The sequence below is a fragment of the Mobula birostris genome, chromosome 24, assembly GCF_030028105.1.
Source record: "Mobula birostris isolate sMobBir1 chromosome 24, sMobBir1.hap1, whole genome shotgun sequence".
NCBI lineage: Eukaryota > Metazoa > Chordata > Chondrichthyes > Myliobatiformes > Myliobatidae > Mobula > Mobula birostris.
Window position 1 is genome coordinate 29,289,736 of NC_092393.1, and position 25,836 is coordinate 29,315,571.

The following is a 25,836-nucleotide window of genomic DNA, read 5'->3' on the forward strand; positions in this document are numbered from 1 at the left end:
GTACAAAAATGTGGATTTTGATGAAATCCTTGTTGTCGTTGAATTGAATAGATGAAGGAGAATGGAATTCTGCATAAATCAAACACTCAGCGCCATCTCATTCAAGAGAGAGAATGTCGTCTTCAAAATATGGCTCCAAACAAGGCACAGCCCTTCCTGTGCAAATTCAGATGAGTTACTCTGCACGTAAGGTTCAAGAATATTGGTGCAATACCTGCTTATTTAGAATATAACATGGAGCAATCAACAGGCAAAATAAGGAGCACATTGTGGTGGGTGGGGTGGAGAATAAATACGAAACATAGACATACAGTTAAAGATCTATATCTTGCTTTGATGCTATAAAAATACCCTGTGGAGCAGATATACTACTTGGCAGCAGTGAACTAAGGGTAAACAAGGCTTTTAAACCTGGTCAAACAACAGGAATTCTGCAGATGCTGGAAATTCAAGCAATACACATCAAAGTTGCTGGTGAATGCAGCAGACCAGGCAGCATCTGTAGGAAGAGGTGCAGTCGACGTTTCAGGCCGAGACCCTTCGTCAGGACTAACTGAAGGAAGAGTGAGTAAGGGATTTGAGAGTTGGAGGGGGAGGGGGAGATCCAAAATGATAGGAGAAGACAGGAGGGGGAGGGATAGAGCCAAGAGCTGGACAGGTGATAGGCAAAAGGGGATACGAGAGGATCATGGGACAGGAGGTCCGGGAAGAAAGACAAGGGGGGGGTGGGGGACCCAGAGCATGGGCAAGAGGTATATTCAGAGGGACAGAGGGAGAAAAAGGAGAGTGAGAGAAAGAATGTGTGCATAAAAATAAGTAACAGATGGGGTACGAGGGGGAGGTGGGGCCTTAGCGGAAGTTAGAGAAGTCGATGTTTGTGCCATCAGGTTGGAGGCTACCCAGACGGAATATAAGGTGTTGTTCCTCCAACCTGAGTGTGGCTTCATCTTTACAGTAGAGGAGGCCGTGGATAGACATGTCAGAATGGGAATGGGATATGGAATTAAAATGTGTGGCCACTGGGAGATCCTGCTTTCTCTGGCGGACAGAGCGTAGATGTTCAGTAAAGCGGTCTCCCAGTCTGCGTCGGGTCTCGCCAATATATAAAAGGCCACATCGGGAGCACCGGACGCAGTATATCATCCCAGTCGATTCACAGGTGAAGTGTTGCCTCACCTGGAAGGACTGTTTGGGGCCCTGAATGGTGGTAAGGGAGGAAGTGTAAGGGCATGTGTAGCACTTGTTCCGCTTACACGGATAAGTGCCAGGAGGGAGATCAGTGGGGAGGGATGGGGGGGACGAATGGACAAGGGAGTTGCGTAGGGAGCGATCCCTGCGGAATGCAGAGAGAGGGGGGGAGGGAAAGATGTGCTTAGTGGTGGGATCCCGTTGGAGGTGGCGGAAGTTACGGAGAATAATATGTTGGACCCGGAGGCTGGTGGGGTGGTAGGTGAGGACCAGGGGAACCCTATTCCTAGTGGAGTGGCGGGAGTATGGTGTGAGAGCAGATGTACGTGAAATGGGGGAGATGCGTTTAAGAACAGAGTTGATAGTGGAGGAAGGGAAGCCCCTTTCTTCAAAAAAGGAAGACATCTCCCTCGTCCTAGAATGAAAAGCCTCATCCTGAGAGCAGATGCGGCGGAGACGGAGGAATTGCGAGAAGGGGATGGCGTTTTTGCAAGAGACAGGGTGAGAAGAGGAATAGTCCAGATAGCTGTGAGAGTCAATAGGCTTATAGTAGACATCAGTGGATAAGCTGTCTCCAGAGACAGAGACAGAAAGATCTAGAAAGGGGAGGGAGGTGTCAGAAATGGACCAGGTAAACTTGAGGGCAGGGTGAAAGTTGGAGGCAAAGTTAATAAAGTCAACGAGTTCTGCACCTGGTGTTTTGACTACAGAGACAGATTGGTAATATTATTGTATCAATAAGTTACAGAAATTGCTAGAAATATATATTAACAGCAAGGAAGTTGGCAACGTTAATATGACACTGGCAATGAATAATTGTTTTTTCAATATAATAAATCCCGAATTGAAAATACTTACCCTAGATGGAAATGAACAGCAGAATCAGAATCAGAATCAGGTTTATTATCACCGGCATGTGTCAAGAAATTTGTTAACTTAGCAGCAGCAGTTCAATGCAATACATAATATAGAAGAAAAAATAATAATTAATAAATCAATTACAGTATACGTATATTGAATAGATTAAAATTGTGCAAAAAAAACAGAAATAATATATATTAAAAAAGGGAGGTAGTGTTCAAGGGTTCAATGTCCATTTAGGAATTGGGTAGCAGAGGGGAGGATGCTGTTCCTGAATCACTGAGTGTGAGTCTTCAGGCTTCTGTACGTCCTACTTGATGGTAACAGTGAGAAAAGGGCATGCCCTGGGTGCTGGAGGTCCTTAATAATGGACACTGCCTTTCTGAGGCCCCGCTACTTGAAGATGTCCTGGGTACTTTGTACGCTAGTACCCAAGATGGAGCCGAGTAAATTTACAATCCTTTGCATCTTCTTTTGGTACTGTGCAGTAGCCCCCCGCCACCCCATACCAGAGAGTGATGCAGCCTGTCAGAATGCTCTCCATGGTACATCTATAGAAGTTTTCAGTGTATTTGTTGACATACCAAATCTCTTCAAACTCCGAATGAAGTATAGTCTTTGTCTTGCCTTCTTTATATCTGCATTGACAATCAGTACTGTACCAATGGTTAAAAGCAGATGACCAGTCTGAAGAAACAATCTGGCATCTTTCGAGTCCTTTGCTGATATGTATATTTTACATTTACCTAAACAACCGCCATGAAACAACTCCCTTCAGGAGCCCACTCAATTTCATTTTCAGTTTTTTGAAGAACAGGAGCTTTTTATCAGAGAACTCCAACAGGCAGCATGCACAACAGTTTAGGGTTAGGGTTAGAGTATTGATGCAGCATGCTAATGTGCACCTTCTAAAATCAGCAGCTTTACATTAACATTCTCTGAAATACCAAAGATATGGAATAGTCTATGTGACTAGGTCAGAAAGCAACCACTTTCATTCAAGAAACAACCATTTGATTTCTAGCTGCAACATGTGTGCTAGGTAACGGATGGATAAATGCATTGGTCCTTTATTGTTTTTGAGCAAGTGGCAAAAAAGACATCTTTAACAACTCAGTCTCACCTGAACAGCAGACCAATCACAAAATTTATATAAAATTGTCTTTGTTTTATCTACCGCGTGAGTTCAGCCACGCCATAGGGCTCGTTGTCTACGTTCCGCCTTCCCGATGCTGTGTGTGACATCATATGCACTACCATTGCGAAACGCCAGAGTCTACACTCCAGTGCATTTGTTGCAATATCGGGAGACATCAACCATGTTTCTCCTTGGACAGCCCTACCCACCTTCGATCAGTTTGTCAAGTGTCATACAAGAGAAATAAAACACTGGACCTCTTGTATGCCAATGTTAGAGATGCATACGATTCCACAGCTCTCCCCCCACTTGGCAGATCAGATCACAATCTGGTTCGCCTCATGCTCTTATATAAGACCAAAGTACAGCAACAGTAGTTACCACCAAGACAGTAAAGAAATAGTCTCCAGAGGCCATTAAGGCCTTGAAGGCTACTTTGAAGTTACTGATTGGAATGTGCTCTGTGAATCATATGAGGAGGACATTAATGGACTTACTAATTGTGTCACTGGCTACATCAGCTTCTGTGTGGACACTGGAATAACATCAAGGACTGTTTGCTGCTTCCCTAGCGACAAACCATGGGTCACCAGTGATCTAAAGGCTCTTCTCAACCACAAAAAGATGGCCTTTAGATCAGGGGGCAGGGAGAAATTGAAACACGTGAAGAAGGAGTTAAAGGAGAAGATCAAGGTGGCCAAAGAGGAATACAGGAGAGAGCTGGAGAACAAGCTTGGGTACCACATGGCAAGTGTGGAGAGGCATGAAGATCATCACTGGCTTCAACCAGCCTAGCTGTGGACCCTCGGAATACAGTTGTGAATTCCTCTACTGTAAAGATGAAGCCACACTCAGGTTGGAGGAACAACACCTTATATTCCATCTGGGTAGCCTCCAACCTGATGGCATGAACATCGACTTCTCTAACTTCCGCTAGGCCCCACCTCCCCCTCGTACCCCATCTGTTACTTATTTTTATGCACACATTCTTTCTCTCACTCTCCTTTTTCTCCCTCTGTCCCTCTGAATATACCTCTTGCCCATCCTCTGGGTCCCCCCCCCCCTTGTCTTTCTTCCTGGACCTCCTGTCCCATGATCCTCTCGTATCCCCTTTTGCCTATCACCTGTCCAGCTCTTGGCTCTATCCCTCCCCCTCCTCCTATCATTTTGGATCTCCCCCTCCCCCTCCAACTTTCAAATCCCTTACTCACTCTTCCTTCAGTTAGTCCTAACGAAGGGTCTCGGCCTGAAACGTCGACTGCACCTCTTCCTACAGATGCTGCTTGGCCTGCTGCATTCACCAGCACTTTGATGTGTGTTGCATGAGTTAAACTAATGGGTTTTGCAATTGCCCTCTTGTATTCACACCCCTCTCAGCACAACAGTCCAGGTGCCGAGGCACCAATGCTCCCTGAGCACCAACACCTCCCCTCCTCCCTGCTCCCCCTTCAGATCAACACGTAGATGAACAACACAGGCTACAACCATCTACATCCCCTCCTCATCCCGTAGCTACTATCCACACCTCCACATACTAACTGGTATCGTCCCAATCTTCACCTTCACCCCCACTGATCTCCACCTTCCACCAACTCCCCAGTCATCATGGACTCACCTTCACTACTAAGCACATGAGAAGGGCTCTGGGGAAGCTCAGACATGGCAAAGCATTGGGACCGGATGCTGGGAACCCCCCAGGTCCTGAAAGAGTGGGCTGAGCAGCTATATGGAGTTCTCCAATGCATTTTCAGTCTGAGTCTCAGCCTGGAAATGGTCTTGACTATGTGGAAAACATCGTGTGTGGTCTCATTGCCTAACAAGGGCCAACTGAAAGTCTTGAATGACTACCGTCCAGTGGCCCTAACCTCACACATCATGAAGACCCGAGAGAGGTTGGTCTTGGCTCACCTCCAACCCCTGGTCAGATTAGACCTTGATCCCATGCAGTTTGCCTAACTGCAGCACACTGGAGTCAACAATGCTGCCATCTACCTGCTGAACAGAGCCTACTCCCATTTGGATAAGCAGGGCAGCACTGTGGGGATCATTTTTTTGATTTCTCAAGTGCCTTCAAAACCATATTGGTTCCCTTCCTGTTTATCCTGTAAACTTCAGACTTTAGGTAAAACACTGAGTCACATACTTTAGGTAAAACACCGGACCTCTTGTGTGCAAATGTTAAAGATGAAAGATGTCATTATAGGAAAGATGGCAACAAAATTGAGAGAGTACAGAGAAGATTTACTAGAACGTTACCTGGGTTTCACCTCCTAAGTTACAGAGAAAGGTTGAACAAGTTGGGTCTTTACTCTTTGGAGCGTAGAAGGTTGAGGGGGGACTTGATAGAGGCATTTAAAATTATGAGGGGGATAGATAGAGTTGACGTGGATAGGCTTTTTCCATTGAGAGTTGGGGAGATTCAAACAAGAGGACATGAGTTGAGAGTTAAAGGGCAAAAGTTTAGGGGTAACATGAGGGGGAACTTCTTTACTTAGAGAGTGGTAGCTGTTTGGAGCAAGCTTCCAGCAGAAGTGGTGAGGCAGGTTCAATGTTGTCATTTGAAGTTAAATTGGACAGCTATATGGACAGGAAAGGAATGGAGGGTTATGGGCTGAGTGCAGGTTGGTGGGACTAGGTGAGAATGAGAGTTCAGCATGGACTAGAAGGGCCAAGATGGCCTGTTTCCGTGCTGTAATTTTATATGGTTATATGACATCTGCAGAAATCCTCTGATGACTCAGCAATAGTTGGGTGTGCAAAGGGGGGGAACAGAAGGATGAATACAGGGCCCTGGTGGAGGACTTTGTCAAATGGTGCAAGCTGAATTATCTGCAGCTCAACATCAGTAAGACAAGGGAGATAATGATGGACTTTATGAAGGCTCAGTCTGCTCTGCTCCCTGTTACTACTGATGGTGAAGACGTGGATGTGGTGAGGACCTAGAAGTACCTGGAGGTGCACCTAGATGACAGACTTGAGTGGAGCACCAACAAGAAGGGCCAGAGCTGCTGCCTCTATTTCATGAGGAGACTGAGGTCCTTTGGAGTATCCAGGCCTCTTCTTCATGGTTCTACCAGTCTGTTGTTGCCAGTACAATCTATGCGGTGGTGTGCTGGGGCAATGGCATCAACACGGGTGATGCTAACAGGCTCAATAAACCAATTAGAAAGTCTGGTTCTGTTATGGAAATCAACCTGGACACACTAGAGGCTGTGGTAGAACAAAGGACCCTATGGAAAATCCTGGCAATTCTGGACAATGTTTCTCACCCTCTGCATGCCACCTTGGCTGAACAGAGAAGCACTATTAGTAATAGACTAAGACATCTGTGCTGCTCCAAAGAGCACTATATGAGGTCATTCTTGCCTTCGGCCATTAGGCTCCGTAATGAGTCAACCCATAGCCAGAGAAGTGATTACTCCTCCTGTTAGACTGTTTGTGGTAACTTGTTTTATTCTTTATTAATTCTTTTCTAATATTTGTATGTCTGTGAAATTCCCATGCCACTGTGATACTGTAATTTCCTTTGGGATCAATAAAGTTTCTATCTAGCTCCCTAAACCACCACTGAAACCAGGAGAGCCTTACATCCATTCCTTCGAATTCCTTTATGTCAAGCTTAGCAAGTGGAACAAGTATGGTAGAATATATAAAACACAAAGAGGAAGCCCAGTACCACACCACATGGATACTTTTCCCCGTGCAGAAATGAAACATCAGATCTTGTGTAAGCAGAATGTTTCACTGAAAAACATTCGTAAGATGGAGTAGTTCATGAAGAATCGTCAAAAACTATTATCGTGCACAACAACCAAAGTAGGCTTGTTGGACAAGCTTAATTCTCCATCTGGTGTGTTACTTGCACTCAATTCACCTTTATTCATGAGTTAATTAATCTTAATTAAAAAGTAATGCAAAGGTCGACTTGGAGTGTGCCATTGGTCCATTAAGCCTATTTCTTGGAAGTTAAATGTTCAGAGCTGAGCCTTTTCAACCTTGTACTATCTAAATAGTAGAATGGGTACTAGGATGTGTTGATATGTAGACCTTGCTAGATCAAACTGTTTAATTCTTAGATCATGTTATTTAATTGTTATTTTCTTTTTTAATGATTAGTTATCTACTTGTATTTTAAGTAGTTCTTATATGTATATAACAGTTTAATATGACTCTAGTGGTTATGTTGGTATAATTCTGGAAGCGTCTCTCGGTACTGTGTTATTTGAATAAGTGCTTCCTCATTGGTTAACTTATATCTACATATTTGAATGGAATTTTCCTTATCTATATAGCATAAAAGAGTTGTTCCATGCTGGACCTCATCTTCTTAATTCTTCCGTCTCTTTCTCTCTCTCTTGGCTTAGCAAACACCTATCACATACCGCTTCAATTTTTCTTAATAAAACAATCGTTCATAAAATGATCATGAAGTAACAGGTTTGTGCCTCTTTTTTGGCTTCTAAAAGAACTTTGAATTAAAACATCAGAATCCAATAAGCTCTAGATCAAAAACGCAAACACGAGGAAATCTGCAGATGCTGAAAATTCAAGCAACACACCCATGATCCCGTCCCATGATCCTCTCCCTTCTCTAGCCTCGTATCCCTTTTGCCAATCAACTTTCCAGCTCTTAGCTCCATCCCTTCCCCTCCTGTCTTCTCCTATCATTTCGGATCACCCCCCCCCTCCCACTTTCAAATCTCTTGCTATCTCCTCTTTCAGTTAGTCCTGACGAAGGGTCTCGGCCCGAAACATCGACTGTACCTCTTCCTATAGATGCTGCCTGGCCTGCTGCGTTCACCAGCATTTTTTATGTGTGAAGCTCTAGATTAAACTCATCTACTCATTTATTCACTTGAGTTGATTCTGGGCCAGTCCAGCAATGAACTGGAAGTGCACATTTGAGGTTGAACCTAAAACTCACCCTAATGACCTGTATTCATCAAGATGTTAAGCACAAAGTAGGGTCACCTAGCAATGCCCAATATCCCTGACTATAATGGTAAGTGACCTGTGATAATGATGATCAATTTCACAGATCCTTGCTGTGTGCAAATAGACTAAACATATTTTCCCACATGACAAAAATAACTACAGGCCACTAGTTCAGTTAAACTTCAATATTGCAAAAATTAATACTTCTGTTCAAAATAGAAAAAATGGTTTTACTTTTATAAACTTTCATAATTAATTGCAATGGAGTTTAATGTCAGTATTAACATGAGCATATTTCAATAGAATCATTAATTAATTGAACCTTAACTTTGTTGAAAAACAGTAGGAAGTGAGATATATATGCTGTCATAGATATTCAAATTGGTAGTAGCTTGTTGCAAGAAAGAAATTCTCCATGAATTGTATATTGCTACAGTTGTTGGCTAATTTTCACTTCTGTTGTTATTTTCATGAATAGAGTAAATCTGTTTATTCTCGCCATTAATTTTTTTGAATTTTCTGCATTTCCATTTTAATTGCTTCTTTAACCCATTATAGGATATTGTTTAGCAATTAATAACTTAAGTGTACTTTTAATAACTTGATAATTATTAACTATTGTCAATTAATCTTTTTTGTTACAAATTAATTTAATACTTCTTAGGAAGTGTTAAAGTCTCAATTTTTCAATAAGCTTTATATGTTTTTTTTTACTTCTCCCATAATTTAAATTTTCTGCCTATTTTCTTTCTGTAACTGATTTGAATGAATCGGTATTCTCCCATTGCTCAGTCCTTAGTTTATTTCTTGATCTTTGCATCTCATTAAGGAGACATGTTGCTAACGTTATCATTGGCCAAGATCCAAAATACTTATTTGCCATTGCTGTGCTGTTATTACGAATACATCTCAAACAACTTTGTTGTTGTGCTTTTAAAACCTAAGCTAAATCTGTTCAAAATAGCATGCATGAGCATGGCAAACAAACAGGACAATGTCACAAGATACAGTAAATCTGCCCAATATCACAAAGTATTGAACCTTTTGTTCAGAGTTGAATAAATGAGACTGTAATTCCCAAGACTACGTTTACTGTATGAAAAAAAAACAGCAGTACTCTATTGCTCTGCAGTAGATACTTAACACACATCTGCTTTATCTTGTATTGAACTTTCAAAGGTTGGGTATCTGTCTAGACATTAACTTCCTGTGCACATTTTGTATCTATTAAATTAAGGATTAATAAGTTTGAACATTCTTCTTTAACTATAATACACTTATATTTGAACATGAGGTGTAAAAACTTGAAAAATTAAGCAAAAATCTGAGGATTTTATTCATGTGGAAATAAAAATTACAAATGAAATTTTCTCCAAATTCTTAACTCAAATATGACATCAAATACTGCCAGGTTAAATATAAAGAAGGTTAGTTGATAATGCTGGAATTCCAATTAAAATGCACTAATAGTATACTGAATAATTCCTGTGGTCTGATACCAGACTTCTTCTGGAGATTGAATTGCAACAAGCAGAATCATTATTCTTCAAAATGATAGTCAATATTCATATTATCTATCCTTGCGCTTGCTGTCTGGAGTTCCTTGTGATAGAGTCTAAAAGCAATCAAATGAACATCACACTAAAATATGTCACACCTCCAAAAATAATGTTTATATGTAGTTGTAATACCACTATGAAGCATTTTGTCTCCTTGTTCTCTCTTCTCGATATTTTATCTTCTTTTATCAAAGTATCTTAAATAAATTAATGATAAATAATCTTAAAATGGGTGGTATAGTTTGCAAGGAATGGAAAGATGACATGGAGGAACCAATATTATAGAGAAACTTAGTTTACAGGTTTTAGCTTTCGATTGTATTGGCTGTAAAATTGTGATGGAGCAAGTCCTCTCCTGGTTTCAAATGCTTGTGTTCAATCATTTGGTGAATCGGATATTTAATTTTTATACATTCCAATTTAATATTGCTAACTATTTTAAGATAAAAGCTAGAAACATTTTGAATGTAGACCCTTGGGGAAGCTTGCACAAGAATTTTCTGGCAGTCTTGCTGCAGATCAAGGATATCACAAGGCAGAACTGTGTTAACCAACGGAGATGGCAGACCATGAATTTGAAATGTATTTGGGTTTGTGCCACAAATAAGTGTTGGGAATCAAGTTGAAGGCAGGATGCTGAGGCTGAAGATGAGCCATGGCTGGGTGCTGGTCCACATGAAACGTACAGAATAAATCCTGAACTTCAACTGAGGTCAGAGACTGCAAACCAGTGACATTGAAAAGCCAAAAACTGCAGATGCTGGAAATTGGAAATAAATGCAATAATTGGAAATAAATGCCATTAAGCTGCAATATGAATTCATTTTTTCTCTCCACAGTTGCTGCCCAATCTGCTCAGTATCTTCTGTTTTTTATTGTAGGTGTCGCACATCCATATCAAACAGGCTGTGAACGGAAGTGAGATTTTGCCTGGACTGGTACAGCAGCAGGTCAGGGGAAAGCTTCCTCTCAAAACCAAGGCAAATGATCTGGCTGAGAGATAAGCCAACCTTTGGATGAGGAGGTAGGCACAATGGCATCACAGCAAAGAACGAAAGAAAAGCATTTCTCCAAAATAACAAGTAAAGATTTGATAAGCACCAGGCATCTGCTGTAATAACTGGATCCTCAAGAGCTATGAAATTAAGTTTACATACGCATTAGAGCTGCGCGATTTCATACAAACTCTATTGGACTTAACATAATCTCTAATATGATTCTTTAAGAATTTCTGAAGCTCTGAAATTCTGCTGGGATTTACAACTGTGCATTTACCATAGCAATTTTCTGCTGCTATCCCACAGACTGCCAGATTTACTTATTTTCAAAGTATTGCTATTCAATGGTTTATTGGCCAAACCTCTGCAATCCAAGAACAGGACCATATCACTGTCTGCTTTACTCAGATAGTTTATGTTATGATGAACCCACACTGGGTGATCTTAATTCTGGGTATTGTGTATAATCATTCATCTTGTTAGGAAACACAAAAGGTGTTAAAATTTAGCTTATCTGGGGGCAATATCATCAATTGAGAACTGAGATTCTTTGCTATTTCTGAGTGAAAATTGACCCCTGGCCCACTGCTGGAAACATTTGAACAGGAGATTTATGACTATCTGAACATTTGTAATAAATTCAGCAGATCTTTTGTGAAAAATTGAGAATGTTTCCCAGTTTTCTGCGTTTCAGATGTGGACTTGGACTGTATACTTTTCAGTCTTCCGGTTTTTTTTTTGTAATCTGTGTTTCTCGCTGGATCATTCTTAGTTTTTTCTGTGTGGGGGAGGGGATTTAGGGGTCAATGTACCTGTTCCATTTTTGTTTGTTTTTTTTGTGTGCAGGGAGGAGGAATTTGGGGTTTGATTATCGTACTTCCATTCTTTGCTTTTGTGGTTTTCTGGCTATCTGGAGATGAATTTCAGAGGTGTAAACTTTGATAATAAATGAACTTTTGAAATATTGACATAATGCATCCACAGACAAAAATACAGATCTACCTCAAAAGGGAAATCAGTGATCAGACAAATTCACAAGTTTGATTTGATAAGCACTTAAGAGAATCATAACATCACAAAAATGTTACCTCACAGGAGTGGACAAACTACTCGGTCGATGCTTGTTTCTGATTCTTGCTTCAGTTGTATTCCCCTATCTTTCTGTATAGCTCTAATCATTCTTGTCAATCCAATGCCTTTTGAAGGTACTGATTAATTCTGATTTCACCAGCTCACAGTCAATACTTCCAGGTCTCAATTATTTGCTTAGTAATGAAAGCTTTCCTCACAGCATCTTTGTAGCTTTTAACCAAACTTTTAAATCTGTATTCCTTTGAACCATCTGCTAATGCAAATATTTCTCAGTCTACCAGTTATAATCTTGTACACCTCCAGCTAATCTCCTTTAAAATTTCACTGTCCAAGGAGAACAACCCCAGCTTATCCTGTGCAATACTGCAGTTCAAATTTCTTAACCCTGCAATTACTCTATCAAGACATTTCTGTATTCTTATCTATGATTTTCACATCCCACCTAAACTGTGAGACCAGAACTGGACGCAATACTCCATCAGTGAAATACCTGTGTTTTGTAATTTGAGCCTAATTTCCTGCTTTTCTATTGTATCATGACATGTGTCACATTCAGACATATCCCTATAGTTGAGGCCATTTTTTACCAATATTCTACTTAATTTTCAAATTCCTTTAGTAATGTAGTTCCTCATGTGAAAATGCAGCAAGGCATATCCATAGGTGACATGGTAGCAAAGTGGATCGAATAACGCATTACAGCGCCAGTGATTGGGATTCAATTCCCTCCGCTGTCTGTACGGACTGTCCTCTCCATGTCCATGTGACAATTAAAGCTAATTTTTAATATTCAGACACGGACTGGTGCCAAATGCCACTCAAATGTCAGGCAATAAACATCTCCATTATGTGAGGAACTCTGACCTTCTCTTGATATTCAACAGAATATCAGAAGGATCTTGGGGTCCGGGTCCATAGGATGCTCAAAGCAGCTGCGCAGATTGACTCTGTGGTTAAGAAGGCATATGGTGCATTGGCCTTCATCAATCGTGGAATTGAATTTAGGAGACGAGAGGTAATGTTGCAGCTATATAGGACCCTGGTCAGACCCCACTTGGAGTACTGTGCTCAGTTCTGGTTGCCTCACTACAGGAAGAATGTAGAAACCATAGAAAGGGTGCAGAGGAGATTCACAAAGGTGTTGCCTGGATTGGGGAGCATGCCTTATGAGAATAGGTTGAGTGAACTCGGCCTTTTGTCCTTGGAGCGATGGAGGATGAGAGGTGACCTGATAGAGGTGTAAGATGATGAGAGGCATTGATCGTGTGGATAGTCAGGGGCTTTTTCCCAGGGTTGAAATGGTTGCCACAAGAGGACACAGGTTTAAGGTGCTGGGGAGTAGGTACAGAGGAGATGTCAGGGTTAAGTTTTTTACTCAGAGAGTGGTGAGTGCGTGGAATGGGCTGCTGGCAATGGTGGTGGAGGTAGATACGATAATGTCTTTTATGAGACTTTTGGATAGGTACATGGAGCTTAGAAAAATAGAGGGCTATGGGTAAGCCTAGTAATTTCTAAGGTAGGGACATGTTCGGCACAACTTTGTGGGCCGAAGGGCCTGTTTTGCGCTGTGGGTTTTCTATGTTTCTATGTTTGTAGAATTATTGCCATTGATTCCCCTAGCATCAATACCTAAGATTTGGCGGTGGTGGTGGTTGTACTGGGTTAGGTGACCATTGACTAGAAAATTATATGAATAAGCCTTATGAATTTCTCTGAGAAAAGCCGGGCAGAGAATGTGAATCTTGAAGTGGGTGAGTCACTTGCTCACTCTACAAAGTCATTTCAAAACATCTACAAGGCACAAATATATAATGCAATTACTTCATTTGCGTCATGAATCAAAGGGTTACCGTATGAGGAACATCTGGCAGCTCTTGGGCTGTATTCCCTGGAGTTCAGGAGAATGAGGGGGGATCTCATAGAAACATTCCGAATGTTAGAAGGCCTGACCAGATTAGATATGGCAAACTTATTTCCCATGGTAGGAGATTCTAGGACAAGAGAGCACGACTTCAGGATTGAAGGATGTCCTTTTAGAACTGAGATGTGAAGAAATTACTTTAGAAAGAGGGTGGTAAATCTGTGGAATTTGTTGCCACGAGCAGCTGTGGAAGCGAAGTCATTGGGTGTATTTAAGGCAGAGATAGATAGGTTCTTGACTAGCCGGGGCATCAAAGGGTATGGGGTGAAAGCAGAGGAGTGGGGATGACTGGAAGAGTTGGATCAGCCAATGATAGAATGGTGGAGCAGATGCAATGGGCCAAATGGCCCACTTCTGCTCCTATATCTTATGGCCTTATGAATAATGTTCTGGCATTACTTAAGTAGCCTGCACTGTCACCACATCCTTATTTCTGACCATTTATTTCTGTCATTATCTACACACTGTTGCTGCAGCGTGCACCATCTACAAAATACATTGCTTATCAGAACAAGTCATCATCCCAACCATCTTCCACCCAGAATGAGGGAGACGGCCACAGGGTTATGCCATGCCTGAAAGTTTCCAGTTGCGCACTGTCCTAACTGGAAATACAATTCAATCTTTAAAAGTGAGTCATGTAAAATAGCAGGCTTGTAAAGTCTCCAAGGGTGTACAACACAATCAGCATCTTTGCTGTTGGTAACTACATTGATCTTGCTTGATTCTTAACCAACTATAACTTTGTCCTGATTAGTCAAATTCATTAAAACTTATAATTTTCTATTACTGTGTAACTATCTACCAATGCATGCATTGAAACAACTACTAGCAGTAGAACTGGTTACAACACAGAATTGCTAGAGCATGCTTCTATTTAGTTTATTTCTTCTATTCTTCACACACCTATCCCATGCTATTTACATATTTATAAGGCAGGTAAGATAGCACAGTAGCATCTTATCGGTTGTTTTGAGCAATGGCCTAAATTCAGAAAAGAAGGGTAAATCCTCGCAAGGTTATAACTGAACTCAGTTTAGGAATGTGTGTGGCATTGAAAGACTGCTGGAAAAAATCTCAAAAATGACAGGTGTCTGTTACACACCTGCCAGTTTTACACTTCCCAGTGGAAGCGACTAAATTTAGACATTCCAGTGTCTTCATGCTTCACTGGGTGCTCTATACCTTCCTGACTGCATCCTGGACTCTTAACCAGGAACCTCGCTGCTTTGTCGCTCATTGTATTCAGTAGAACTGGACTTTTCAACTTTGATTAGAGCACCACAGCACAGAAATGGGTCCTTTGGCCCACCCAGTGCATGCCGAACTGTTATTCTGTCTAGTCTACACATGGACCATATCTCTCCATACCACTCTCATCCACGTACTTATTCAAATTTCTCTTAAATGTTGAAATTGATCTCACCAACACTACTCCTGTTGGAAGCTCATTGCTCACTTTCATCACTCTGAGTGAAGAAGTAATTTTGGATCACTTTTGTTATTTTGGCTTATTAAAAATTAGGACAAATACATCAACATTTATTTCCTATAATAAACTACAATTCAATTGGAGATGACCATAAATAGCAGCTGTATATTTATTAAGCAGTATTTTTAACCATTCTTATCCAGTCGTATCATTATCTACTGCATTGGGTTAAGTGTCAACCAAGCCGTCAGTTGTCGATGCTCAAATTTGCATCTAAGACTGCTTTCTTAAAGTAAAAAGTATTAGGATATATTATCAGAGTTTTATGCATGAAAGTATATAAAAATATGTCAGCTTTTGAGAATGCCTTTCAATTATTGACGGTAAAATCTGAAAAAAAGAGGTTTTGTATATCAAGAAAATTTATTTTGTTTTTGCTGCCATTGCTTTGATGTCTGACTGGATTATCACAGGCACTCTTCATACAGTACTGGAACAATCAATCAGTTAGGATGGCGTACCCACTCATTCTATCATTTTGTTGCACTGCTACGCTCGAGAGCTGTAAAACAATTGATCTGTCCACACATCTGAGTATGGTACAGAGGCAAACTTATCATCAATCTTCTGAAATTATTTTCGGAAAATGTGCTATTGCTAACTTACACACATTAAGATAACAATTTTATTTCTTAACCATAGCTTTAAAATGTTCATGCAATTCTATTGCAGCTTTTTGTCACTGAAATCCTGAGCTTTGCTGAGTATACAGTATATCTGCAAGTTATAAGACAAAATAAACTATATTACAAGCTGCAGATTCCTCAAATCCAGACACATTGAATAAGATACCTTCTATTTATGTATTTTCTTGTCTTACTTTTGGCTTTTTCTTAGAATTTATTACATTTTACCAAGTTCAATCTAAATGTCTTTACAAAAGGAGGTGTGATATACTGGAAAACGCAGGGTAATGTCATGTTTGATCCAGTGCAGAAACACTGCAGTTTGGAGGGGGTGGAACTGCTCTGGGTGAACCTTTGCATAATTTCCAATAAGCAGCCCCTGTCCACTCTTATCACTTGAACTTCCAGTTATTTATTTACATTTTCTACACCTTCCTTGTTCTCACTACTTTTGGTCATGTAACTGTTTCTGAAAGTATTGGAGCAACAAACAACTTGCTGGAGGAGCTCGGTGTTTTAAGCAATATCTGTGGAAGAATAGCAATTGCTGATATTTTGGGAAGAGACCTTGCACCAGTCCTCAGTTCCTCCCCCAGACTGTTTTTGCTCCAGATTCCAGCAGCTTCAGTCCCTTGTGTCTCCAGTGGAAACTTTGGCTCCACATGTCTTATTTTGGAAATTTATAGGAAAAAGTATATATTATGATTATGATTACGAGGACACGCAGTCCCCTTTTATTGTCATTTAGTAATGCATGCATTAAGAAATGATACAAAGTTTTTCCAGAATGATATCACAAAAACACATGACAAACTGACTTAAAAACTAATAAAAACCACATAATTATAACATATAGTTACAACAGTGCAAAGCAATACCGTAATTTGATAAGAACAGACCATGGCACAGTAAAAGTCTCAAAGTCTCTTGAAAGTCCCATCATCTCACGCAGACGGTAAACCTCCAGCGCCGCCAACTTGCCAATGCAGCATCCCGGAAGCATCCGACCACAGTCCGACTCCGAGTCCGTCCGAAAAACTCCGAGCCTCCGACCAGCTCTCTGACATCAAGCACCGAGCACCATCTCTGCCGAGTGTTTCAACCCCAGCCCTGGCAACAGGCGATACGCAAAGCCGAGGATTTGGGGCCTTCGTCTCCGGAGATTCTCGATCACACAGTAGCAGTGGCAATGAAGCAGGCATTTCAGAAGTTTCTCCAGGTGTTCCTCCGTGCTTCGCACAGCTGCCCCCATCAAATCCGGATTGTGCACGGCCCCCTAGTTACACATATGATATTCATTCCGAATGGCCGCGCACGCTGCATCGCACCGCCTTCTCCTCCCTCCCTCTTATAGACAACTATAGTATGCCATTGGCATGAACTTTTCCTTATCTAATCACAAAGCAGTAATAGAGAAAACATTATTCCTGCGCCAGCTGCTCTATAAGTCCAGATACGTTATAAAAAGCAAAGGAATTTAGTGAGTATAGGGAGTTAGAGAAGAGACTGATAGTAATAACGATATTACTCCCAGTACTACCTGTGAGTCAGGAAAAGAATAGGACATCTGTACAAATGAATGAATGGTTGAGGAAGTGGTGCAGGGTTTCAGATTTTTGCATCATTGGTAACTCTTCTGGGAGAGGTGTGATCTGTCCTAAAAGGATGGGTTAGGCCTGAACTCTAGGGGGACCAATATCCTTGTGGGCAGATATGTTATTGCTGTTAGGAGGGTTTAAACTTACTTGGTGAGGGAATGGGAACCAGAGTGCTTCGGCTGAGGACGGTGTGGTGTGCATTATGTAGCGAGTCTGTGAGGAGGTTCAGGCAGATGATGGGGCAAAATTGAAAAGGCTGATGAATACAGGACTGAAAAATGTTATATTTGATTGTGCACAGTATACTGAATATGGTAGATGATCATGTATTGCAGTTAGAGATTGGCAGGTATGACGTTGTGGGGTGAAAAATCATAATTAAGAGCTTAACATCCAAGGGTGTACATTGTATTGAAAGGGTGGGCAAGTAGGTAGAGGTGGTTCTGTTGCTAAAACAAAATGAAATCAAATCCCTTTGAAAGAAGTGACATAGGGTTTGGAAGATGTAGAATCCTTGTGGGTAGAGTTCAGAAACAGTAAGGGTAAAAAGACCCTGATGTGAGTTACAGTATATACAGGCCTCCAAACAGCCAGGATGTGGGATATAAATCACAGTGAGAGATAGAAAAGGCGTGTAATAATGGAAATGTTGCAATAGTCATGGGGGATTTCAATATAGAGGTAGATTGTGAAAGTCAGGTTGGTGCTGGATCCCAAAAGAGGGAATTTATAGAAAGCCTATGAGGTGGCTTTTTAATGCAACTTGTTGTTAAGACCACTGGGGGAAAGGCATTTCTGGAATGGGTATTGTGTAATGAACCAGATTTGATTAGGGAGCTTAAGAAAAAGGAACCCTTAGGAGGCAGAGATCATAATATGATAGAATTCACCCTGCAAATTGAGAAGGAGAAGGTAAAGTCAGACCTAGCAGTATTGTAGTGGAGTAAAGGAAATTACAGGAACAAAAATGAGGAGCTGGCCAAAGTTGATTGGTAGGATACACTAACAGTGATGAAGGCTAGGGTTTCTAGGGACAATTCAGAAGGCATAAGATGGCTACTGTTCATCTCAAAGATGAATGAGTATTCTAAGGGAAGATTGAGGCAACTATGGCTGACAAGGAAAGTCAGAGACAGCATAAAAGCAAGAGAGGGCATAGAATATAGGAAAACTTAATGGGAAGTTAGTGGATTGGGAATCAATTAAACTCTTCCCTGGCTTCCAGCTGGGTACAGGTATCGATTTTAACTGACAATTCGATGACAGACTCTGTCATCAAAACGTTGGTTAAAATCAATACCTGTGCCCAGCTGGAAGCCCAAGGAGTTTATTAGTCATATATGCTGAGAAAGCACTGGATTGGGAAGCTTTTAATATCCAACAGAAGGCAACTAAAAAAACCATAAGGAGAGAACGGATGAAATATAAAGGTAAGCTAGGCAGTAACATAAAAGAGGATACCAAAAGATTTTTCAGATATATGAAGAGTAAAAGAGAGGCGAGAGTAGACATCGGACCGCTGGAAATTGACATTGTTCTGGTAGTAATGGGGGAACAAAGAAATGGCAAGTAAACTTAGTAACAATTTTGCATCAGTTTTCACTGTGGAAGACAAGAGTTGTAAGCCAGAAATTTGAGAGTGTCATGGGGCAGAAGTGCTTGTAATTGCTATTACTAAGGAGAAGGTGCTTGGGAAGCTGAAAGATTTTAAGGTAGATAAGTCAGTGAAGTACATACCAGGGTTCTGAAAGAGGTAGCTGAAGAGATTGTGGAAGCATTAGTAATGATCTTTCAAGGATCACTAGATTCTGGAATGGTTCTGGGGGACTGGAAAGTTGAAAATGTCACCTCCCTCTTTAAGAAAGCAGGGAGGTAGAACAAAGGAAAGTTATGCTGACTTCAATGGTTGGGAAGATGTTGGAGTCTATTCTTAAAGATGAGATTTTGGGTACTTAGAGCACATGATAAAGTAGGCCAAAGTCAGCATTGTTTCCTTAAGGGTAAATTCATCCTGTCAATTCTATTGGAGCTCTTTGAGGAAACAACAGACACACCAGTGTATTTGGTTTACTTAGATTTTCGGAAGGCCTTTGACAAGGTGATGCACATTAGGCTGCTTAACAATGGATAGAAGATTGGCTGACTGGCAGGAGACAAAGAGTGGGAATAAAGGAAGCCTACTCTGGTTGGTTGCCGGTGCCTATTAGTGTTCTAGAATACAAGAGCAAAGATGCAATGCTGCGGTTTTATAAGGCATTGGTCAGACCACAGTTGGAGTACTATAAGCAGTTTTGGGCCCCTTATCTCAGAAAAGATGTGTTGGCATTGGAGAAGGTCAAGAGAAGGTTCATGAGAGTGATTCTGTGAATAAAAGGGTTAACATATGAGGGTTAACATCTCCAGTACTGTCAAAGTGTCTCAGCCCGAAACATCCACTGTTTACTCTTTTCCATAGATGCTGCCTGGCTTGCTGAGTTCTTCCACCATTTTGTGTATGTTGCTTGAATTCTCAGCATCTGCAGATTTTCTCTTGTTTATGAGGAGTGTTTGATTGTTCTGAGCTTTTACTCACTGGAGCTTATGAGAATGAGGGGAGATCACATTGAAACCTATCGAAGATTGAAATGCCTAGATAGACTGGATGTGGAGAAAATGTTTACTATAGTGAGAGTGTCTAGGATCAGAGGGTACAGCCTTAGAATAGAATGATGTGCCATTCAAACAGAGATGAGAAAGATCCTTTTAAGCCAGGTGGTGAATCTATGGAATTTAATGCCGTGAGGAGGCCAAGTCATTGAGAATATTGAAAGCGAAGTTGGATAGATTCTTGATTAGTCAGGGTGTCAAAGATTACAGGGAGAAGGCAGGAGAATAAGGTTGAGAGGGAAAATAAATCAACCATGATGGAATGGTAGAGCAAACACAATGGGCCAAATGGCCTAATTATGCTCCTATGTCTCCAAATACTATGACTTGATTCACTACTTTAATATAAGCAGCACTTAGATCATGTTCCAAATGAACTGGCACCTACATACACCTGATGATTCAGCAACCAAATACCATGTCCATTAAGGAACCTAAGGTACTGGGCTGAATCCTCGACTGTTTGAAATAACTGCAGTTCTGCGTGAGGCAGTATTCTATTGTGAATTGTACTCTGGCTTGGCCAAAACTCTCTCTCCTCATTCCTGATTGGAGACTGCATTTGTAGGAGTCTAGAGTGAAGACCAATCTCATCGTAAAGTTGAAATATCTTGAACAAACTTGCAGAAAAAGGATCGCAACTTAGGCAGAGCATCAGCAGATGGGTTTGTGGATGTGAGTTCAAACATTAACCTCGAGCATCATGAAAGTAATCTTGGAAGAATGACTCTTTAAAGTTTGAAGAACTTGGATCATTCCTGAATAAAACAGGCACTTTACAATAAATGTTCAGTACTCTGATAATGTTTAATCGATAGTAAACTTTGTGCCATGTTCCTTTACATAAAGATGGTTTAATACATTATAGATGTTAACAGATGACATTCAGTTTTAGGCAGCAAAAAGACTTCCTCTTCTGTAAATATTGATAGTTTTGTTTATACCTACACCATTCAAATGTATCTACAATACAAACTTTTTTTTTACAAAAGTATTCTTTTATAACAAATTAGTGAGTAAAATTTGTTAATAAGCTTGCTGTAGATTTTGAATATTATCTGAGTTTCAGCTACATTAAAATCTTATTGCATTCTGATTAAAATAAGCCAATTATATTAAAGGGAAACATCTGAGCTCATATCACAGAAAGTTAACAAATCTATATAATCTTACATTTGTCTTTAGATAGGTGTAAAATTTCAAACATTACTTACAAATATTGGATATTAATTGAAGAATGTAAAACAAGGAACAGAAAAATAGTGCAGCTAATTATAAAACTACAATCACTTCATATGTTCATTCAATCCACAGTTGTTAAAAACTTGATTCAGGCACAGGTTTTTTCCTTCCGAGTGAAGAAGTACTGTATCTCACCCTCTGCATTGTACCATACTTTTCCATATGCAGGTTTCTAGCTTGTTGAGAAATTGGTCCATTCTTCTGAAGTGATGTTGATCTCTTCAAGGTCAAGTCATCTTTGACCACTATATTGGATGAGCTCTGTGATCGTCGAATTTCTTGTCCTGAAATACCAAGTCTGCCATTGTTTAATCCTTCTCTATATTTTGCAGTGTTTTTGGCTCCATTTACATCTAATTTTGCCCTGCACTCATTTATAGAGTCTGCCCTCTGCTTACCACTCAATGCTCCATTGGAGAGAGATATTCTAGATGATCCACTGATATTTTCAACAGTCCGACATTTGTCAAATTCACTTTGCTTTTTGGAATCCTTCCTCAAAAAGTTTGTTTTCAAAAATGTAAACTTTCGATCATTCAGCTTTGCTTCTTCAGTTTTACTATCCTTCTCTGCTTCTTGAAAGATCAAAGCTGAGATTGGTTCAACATCCGTGCTCCTCAAGGAGGGAGATTTTTCCAACTTCTCAACACCATGATGTCCTTTTCTTCTCTTCAAAGTGTCACTTAGAGCCAAGCTACTCACAGAACCAATACTATATCCACTAATACTCTTACTTATTCTGTCATCTCTTGGTTGTAAAGGTTCTTCTGTTTTGACAGGTGGTGTACCTTTATATCCTTCTGATTTATCAACTGTTAGTTTCGATGATTTTCTTTGCAAGGTTCCAGGGCCTCTTTGTTTACTATTTCTCTTCAGTGTACTCGTCTTTTCATCTATGGAATTCTCTTTGCTACAGCTTCTCTGAAGGTTGTTTGAAGAGTCGGAGGTTCGCTCAATGGGCGCATTTCCATCCCTGTTTCCAGCAGTATTTATGCAGTAATCTACACTCAATCCCATTCCTGGCTGCTTTGTACTGTCAACATAGCTATCTGAATTAAGCTGTGTTGGCTTGTCTGTGTTTGGCAAAGAGTCAAGGTCAGTAGAACCTGTCATTATTGGGACAATGGACTCTTTTGTGCACCTGGGTCTACGGCCGGATTCCAAATACTCAACCAGGGCACCAGGCATTGACTTTGGTCTGTCCTTGGATCCCAGTGACCAACGTAGAGTTGTGTTTTTAAGAATTGCATTTTTAGGTGCAGCAGCAGAAGATGATCCTTTCATACTAATGCTCCTTCCTTGAATGCCACGTACAAAAGGACGTAGTTCAAATCCTCCTAGGAAGATCAGAAGACTGTCAGTAAAAGTGTTTTCCAAACAACTTAAATAACTTACTTTCTCTAGTTAATATTTTCAAAAGCTGGCACACTACAGAATATTATTTTTACCAGTAACAAATTTACAAAATTGCAAAAATGACATTTATATGAAGAAAAGCAGACTACAAGATGGAAGAGGGTCAAGAGTTTGTACTTGAATATTTTCTTCTTCAACTATTTTTGGGATTGAAGATGAACTGATTCCTGCAAACTTGATGGGATCTGAGGTGCTAATAAGACCATTGTGGGAATAGCCGATTCTTCCAGATAGTTCAGGTGGATTTTATGGGGCAGGCAGTTTAGTAGTTTTGACAAGGGAAGGTGTGCCTCCCAACCTGTTCCCTAAATTGACCATTTCTAGCTCAATGTGCCCAGTCAGGTCAGAAAAGGTGATGTCAAAGCCGCTGAGTTACTGATCTACAACAGCCGAGTGGCATTCAGATCTGCTGCACATGTGAGTGACAAAGAGAATCCTTACAATTCACATCCTTAACTTCATGTTGTGGACTAGAAGATGGCTGTGTGTTTTTTATTTTAAATTTCCCACTACCATTCCCCATTCCCACACTGATCTGTCTGGCCTCAGCCTCCTCCACTAACAGGGTGAAGCCAAATGCAAACTATCAAAGTAGCACCTCATACTCCACTTGGGTTGTCTACAATGCCATGGAATGAACGCTAAATTCCCAAATTTCAGGTAATGTGCTACCCTCTATCTCTTTCTGTCTCCTTCTGAACTATCCAGGTCCTCTCATATACCCCTTTCTTTCCAAATGACCCCTATAACCCAGTATCCTTTTATTTCCTCTCCTACTCCATCTACTCATTGCAAACTTCTATCCTCCTCCCCCTCTCCCACTGTTCTCAACTTCCCACCATCCCTGTTCTTACCAGATTCCGTCATCTTAAACCCTTTGATCATCTCCCAGCCTCTATTGGTCTCTCCACTCTTCCCTCCCCCACCTGACTCAAATGCCAATCAATTCATTCTCCTCTGGATCCATCTACTGCTTGCCAGCTCTTACCCCAGCCTTCCCCCTCACCTCTTCCTACCGACTATCCTCCCTTCACTCTTTTAGTCCAGATGAAGGGTCTCAGCCAGAATTATCAACTGTCCATTTCTCTCTTCAGATGCCGCCTGACCAGCTGAGTTCCCCTAGAAATTCATTTTATGTTCCAGATTCCAGCATCTGTATTCTCTTGTGTCCTCAGTCATGGTTAAGCAGTACTGAGGAATTCTCTCCCTGCCCCTAGCAGTAATGACCAGAGGTCCCTACTTTGAATTCATCGTACCATTTTTATCCTTTATCGGATTATCAGGAAAGACAGGAGATTCTGGAGATGAAGGAAGGGATGTGCAATTCGTGGACCCTCGAGATACTAGGCTCCCTCGTTTGCTGTCTCCAGTTAGCCGGTTAAGCCAATGATCGGAGATTGACGAACTTGTGGAACCTGCATGATAAGAAATAATTAAATAAGATCAACGAGATTAAACCATAGCACTTCTATGAAGCATTCTGGGTCTGCTACAACACTGGCCAAATCTGGAAATTACACTTCTCAATCACATTTTGGGATGAAATGAGCAATTAGTTCGTTAGCTTCCCCTTCTTTACAAGTTGATGTTCATAATTTCCTAAATAACTTACCAAATTTAAGTGTGAGTGATGTTGTATTAGGCTGAAGATCCTGGCTATCTTGAGCGTGGAAGTCCTAGTGATGTTATGCCTCCTGTCCAGCTGATGGACAGGTTTATTGCATGGCCAGTGATGATGGGTTAGTAGGTGCTGGAAATAAGGGCCCATGATCAGGGTTGAAATGAGGAGTGTAAGGGCACAGGTAGTCCAGGCTAAGGAAGTATCACAGAGTCTTATGAGATCTGTAGGATAACGTAACTGGTAGAAATGTCCATAGTTCACAACCGCCGACATTGAGTTGGGGTTTTGCTTTAAGAGGCTGGTCTGATGTGATGATGATATTATGTAAAAGGCTTTTAGCGCATTTTCTGTGTAGGTTTTGGAATTCAATAAAATGTGTTACGGGTTCCGTTAAACATAAAACGCCTCACTTTTGTGGAAACCTACCTTGTTAAACCCAATGCTCTAGGACGATTCCCGAGTTATTGAGTATGTTGGCCAACACAGTCGCTTTGAAACTGCTGGAGTTTAGGGAGCAAAATGCCATTGCTTGGTTTGTACAAGCACAGGCCCAGCTCGCCCATCGAGAAATCTCCGCTGACAACACCGAATATTTCTACGTGGCAGCGTCGCTCAGCAATTCCAAGGCTGTGAGAGTGGTGAGTCAGCTTGGACACCCGCCTGAACACTATAAATACTGATCGCTGTAAACTCACCTTTTACAGACTTTTGGACTAATGGAGTCTGAGCACGCCAAACGGTTGCTCTCTTTACCTGGTCTCAGTGATGGTAAGCCTTTGGAGCTAATGGACCACACACTTTCTGTCCTGGCAAATCAACATCCTTGTTTAGTTTCGAGGAATTCTTCATGCAACAAATGCCTGACCCAGTTCACGTAGGCCTCACTAATGCACCCATGATGGACTATAGGGAGCTTGCTAAAATGGCTGATAGTCTACACTCAGCTGGGCAGCAGTGCATCATTCCTCCTCCTTTCTCTACCTCAATAAGCCCCGTCAGCAAGGTCTCCAACGAGGGGAAAAATAATGTTGTGGTCGATTGCCTCTCACGGCCGCCATTGAGCCTGTACACATAGGGGTGGCTTATGCCGGCATGGCAGCCAACCAAGTTACTGACCCAGAGGTCCAGGCTTGCCCAACAACAGACACGGGCCTGCGTTTGATTGACATTAAGTTCAGGAGGGCTGGGGTTTCTTTCCTGTGTGATGCCTCAACTGGTTGCCATTGTCCCATCGTGCCTGCAAACTGGAGACAGACTGTTTTCGATTCCATACATGGCCTCTCACATCGGGTCCAGAAGGCCTCACAGAAACTGGTTGGACTAGAGTTTGTTTGGCATGGCCTCAGAAAAGATGTGCATGATTGGACTGCGGTTTGCATGGAGTGTCATCAGGCAAAAATTAATCATCATGTTCAGAAGGTCCCTGAGCGATGATTTGATCATGTCAATGTGAATTGCTGGTCCTCTTCCCCGTCCGGTGGTTTCACGCACCTCCTTACCATG

At 41.2% G+C, this 25,836-nt stretch overlaps 1 protein-coding gene and 1 long non-coding RNA gene across 2 annotated transcripts in view; one reads left to right on the forward strand and one right to left on the reverse strand.

Annotated features, from left to right (window-relative positions):
• Positions 1-287: 287 nt before the first annotated feature.
• LOC140187169 (uncharacterized) overlaps positions 288-25,836 on the forward strand; it is a 32,126-nt gene continuing 6,577 nt past the window's right edge. The window contains exons 1-2 of the long non-coding RNA XR_011883025.1: positions 288-564; positions 10,563-10,705. This is a non-coding gene — a long non-coding RNA (uncharacterized lncRNA). The remainder of the gene's footprint in view (positions 565-10,562; positions 10,706-25,836) is intronic.
• Positions 20,843-25,836, reverse strand: part of usp43a (ubiquitin specific peptidase 43a) — a 477,870-nt gene continuing 472,876 nt past the window's right edge. The window contains exons 15-16 of the mRNA XM_072242187.1: positions 23,969-24,127; positions 20,843-22,633 (exon numbers count right to left, since the gene is read on the reverse strand). Of these exons, the coding sequence (XP_072098288.1) occupies positions 21,372-22,633; positions 23,969-24,127 (1,421 nt within the window). The 3' untranslated portion in view covers positions 20,843-21,371. The remainder of the gene's footprint in view (positions 22,634-23,968; positions 24,128-25,836) is intronic.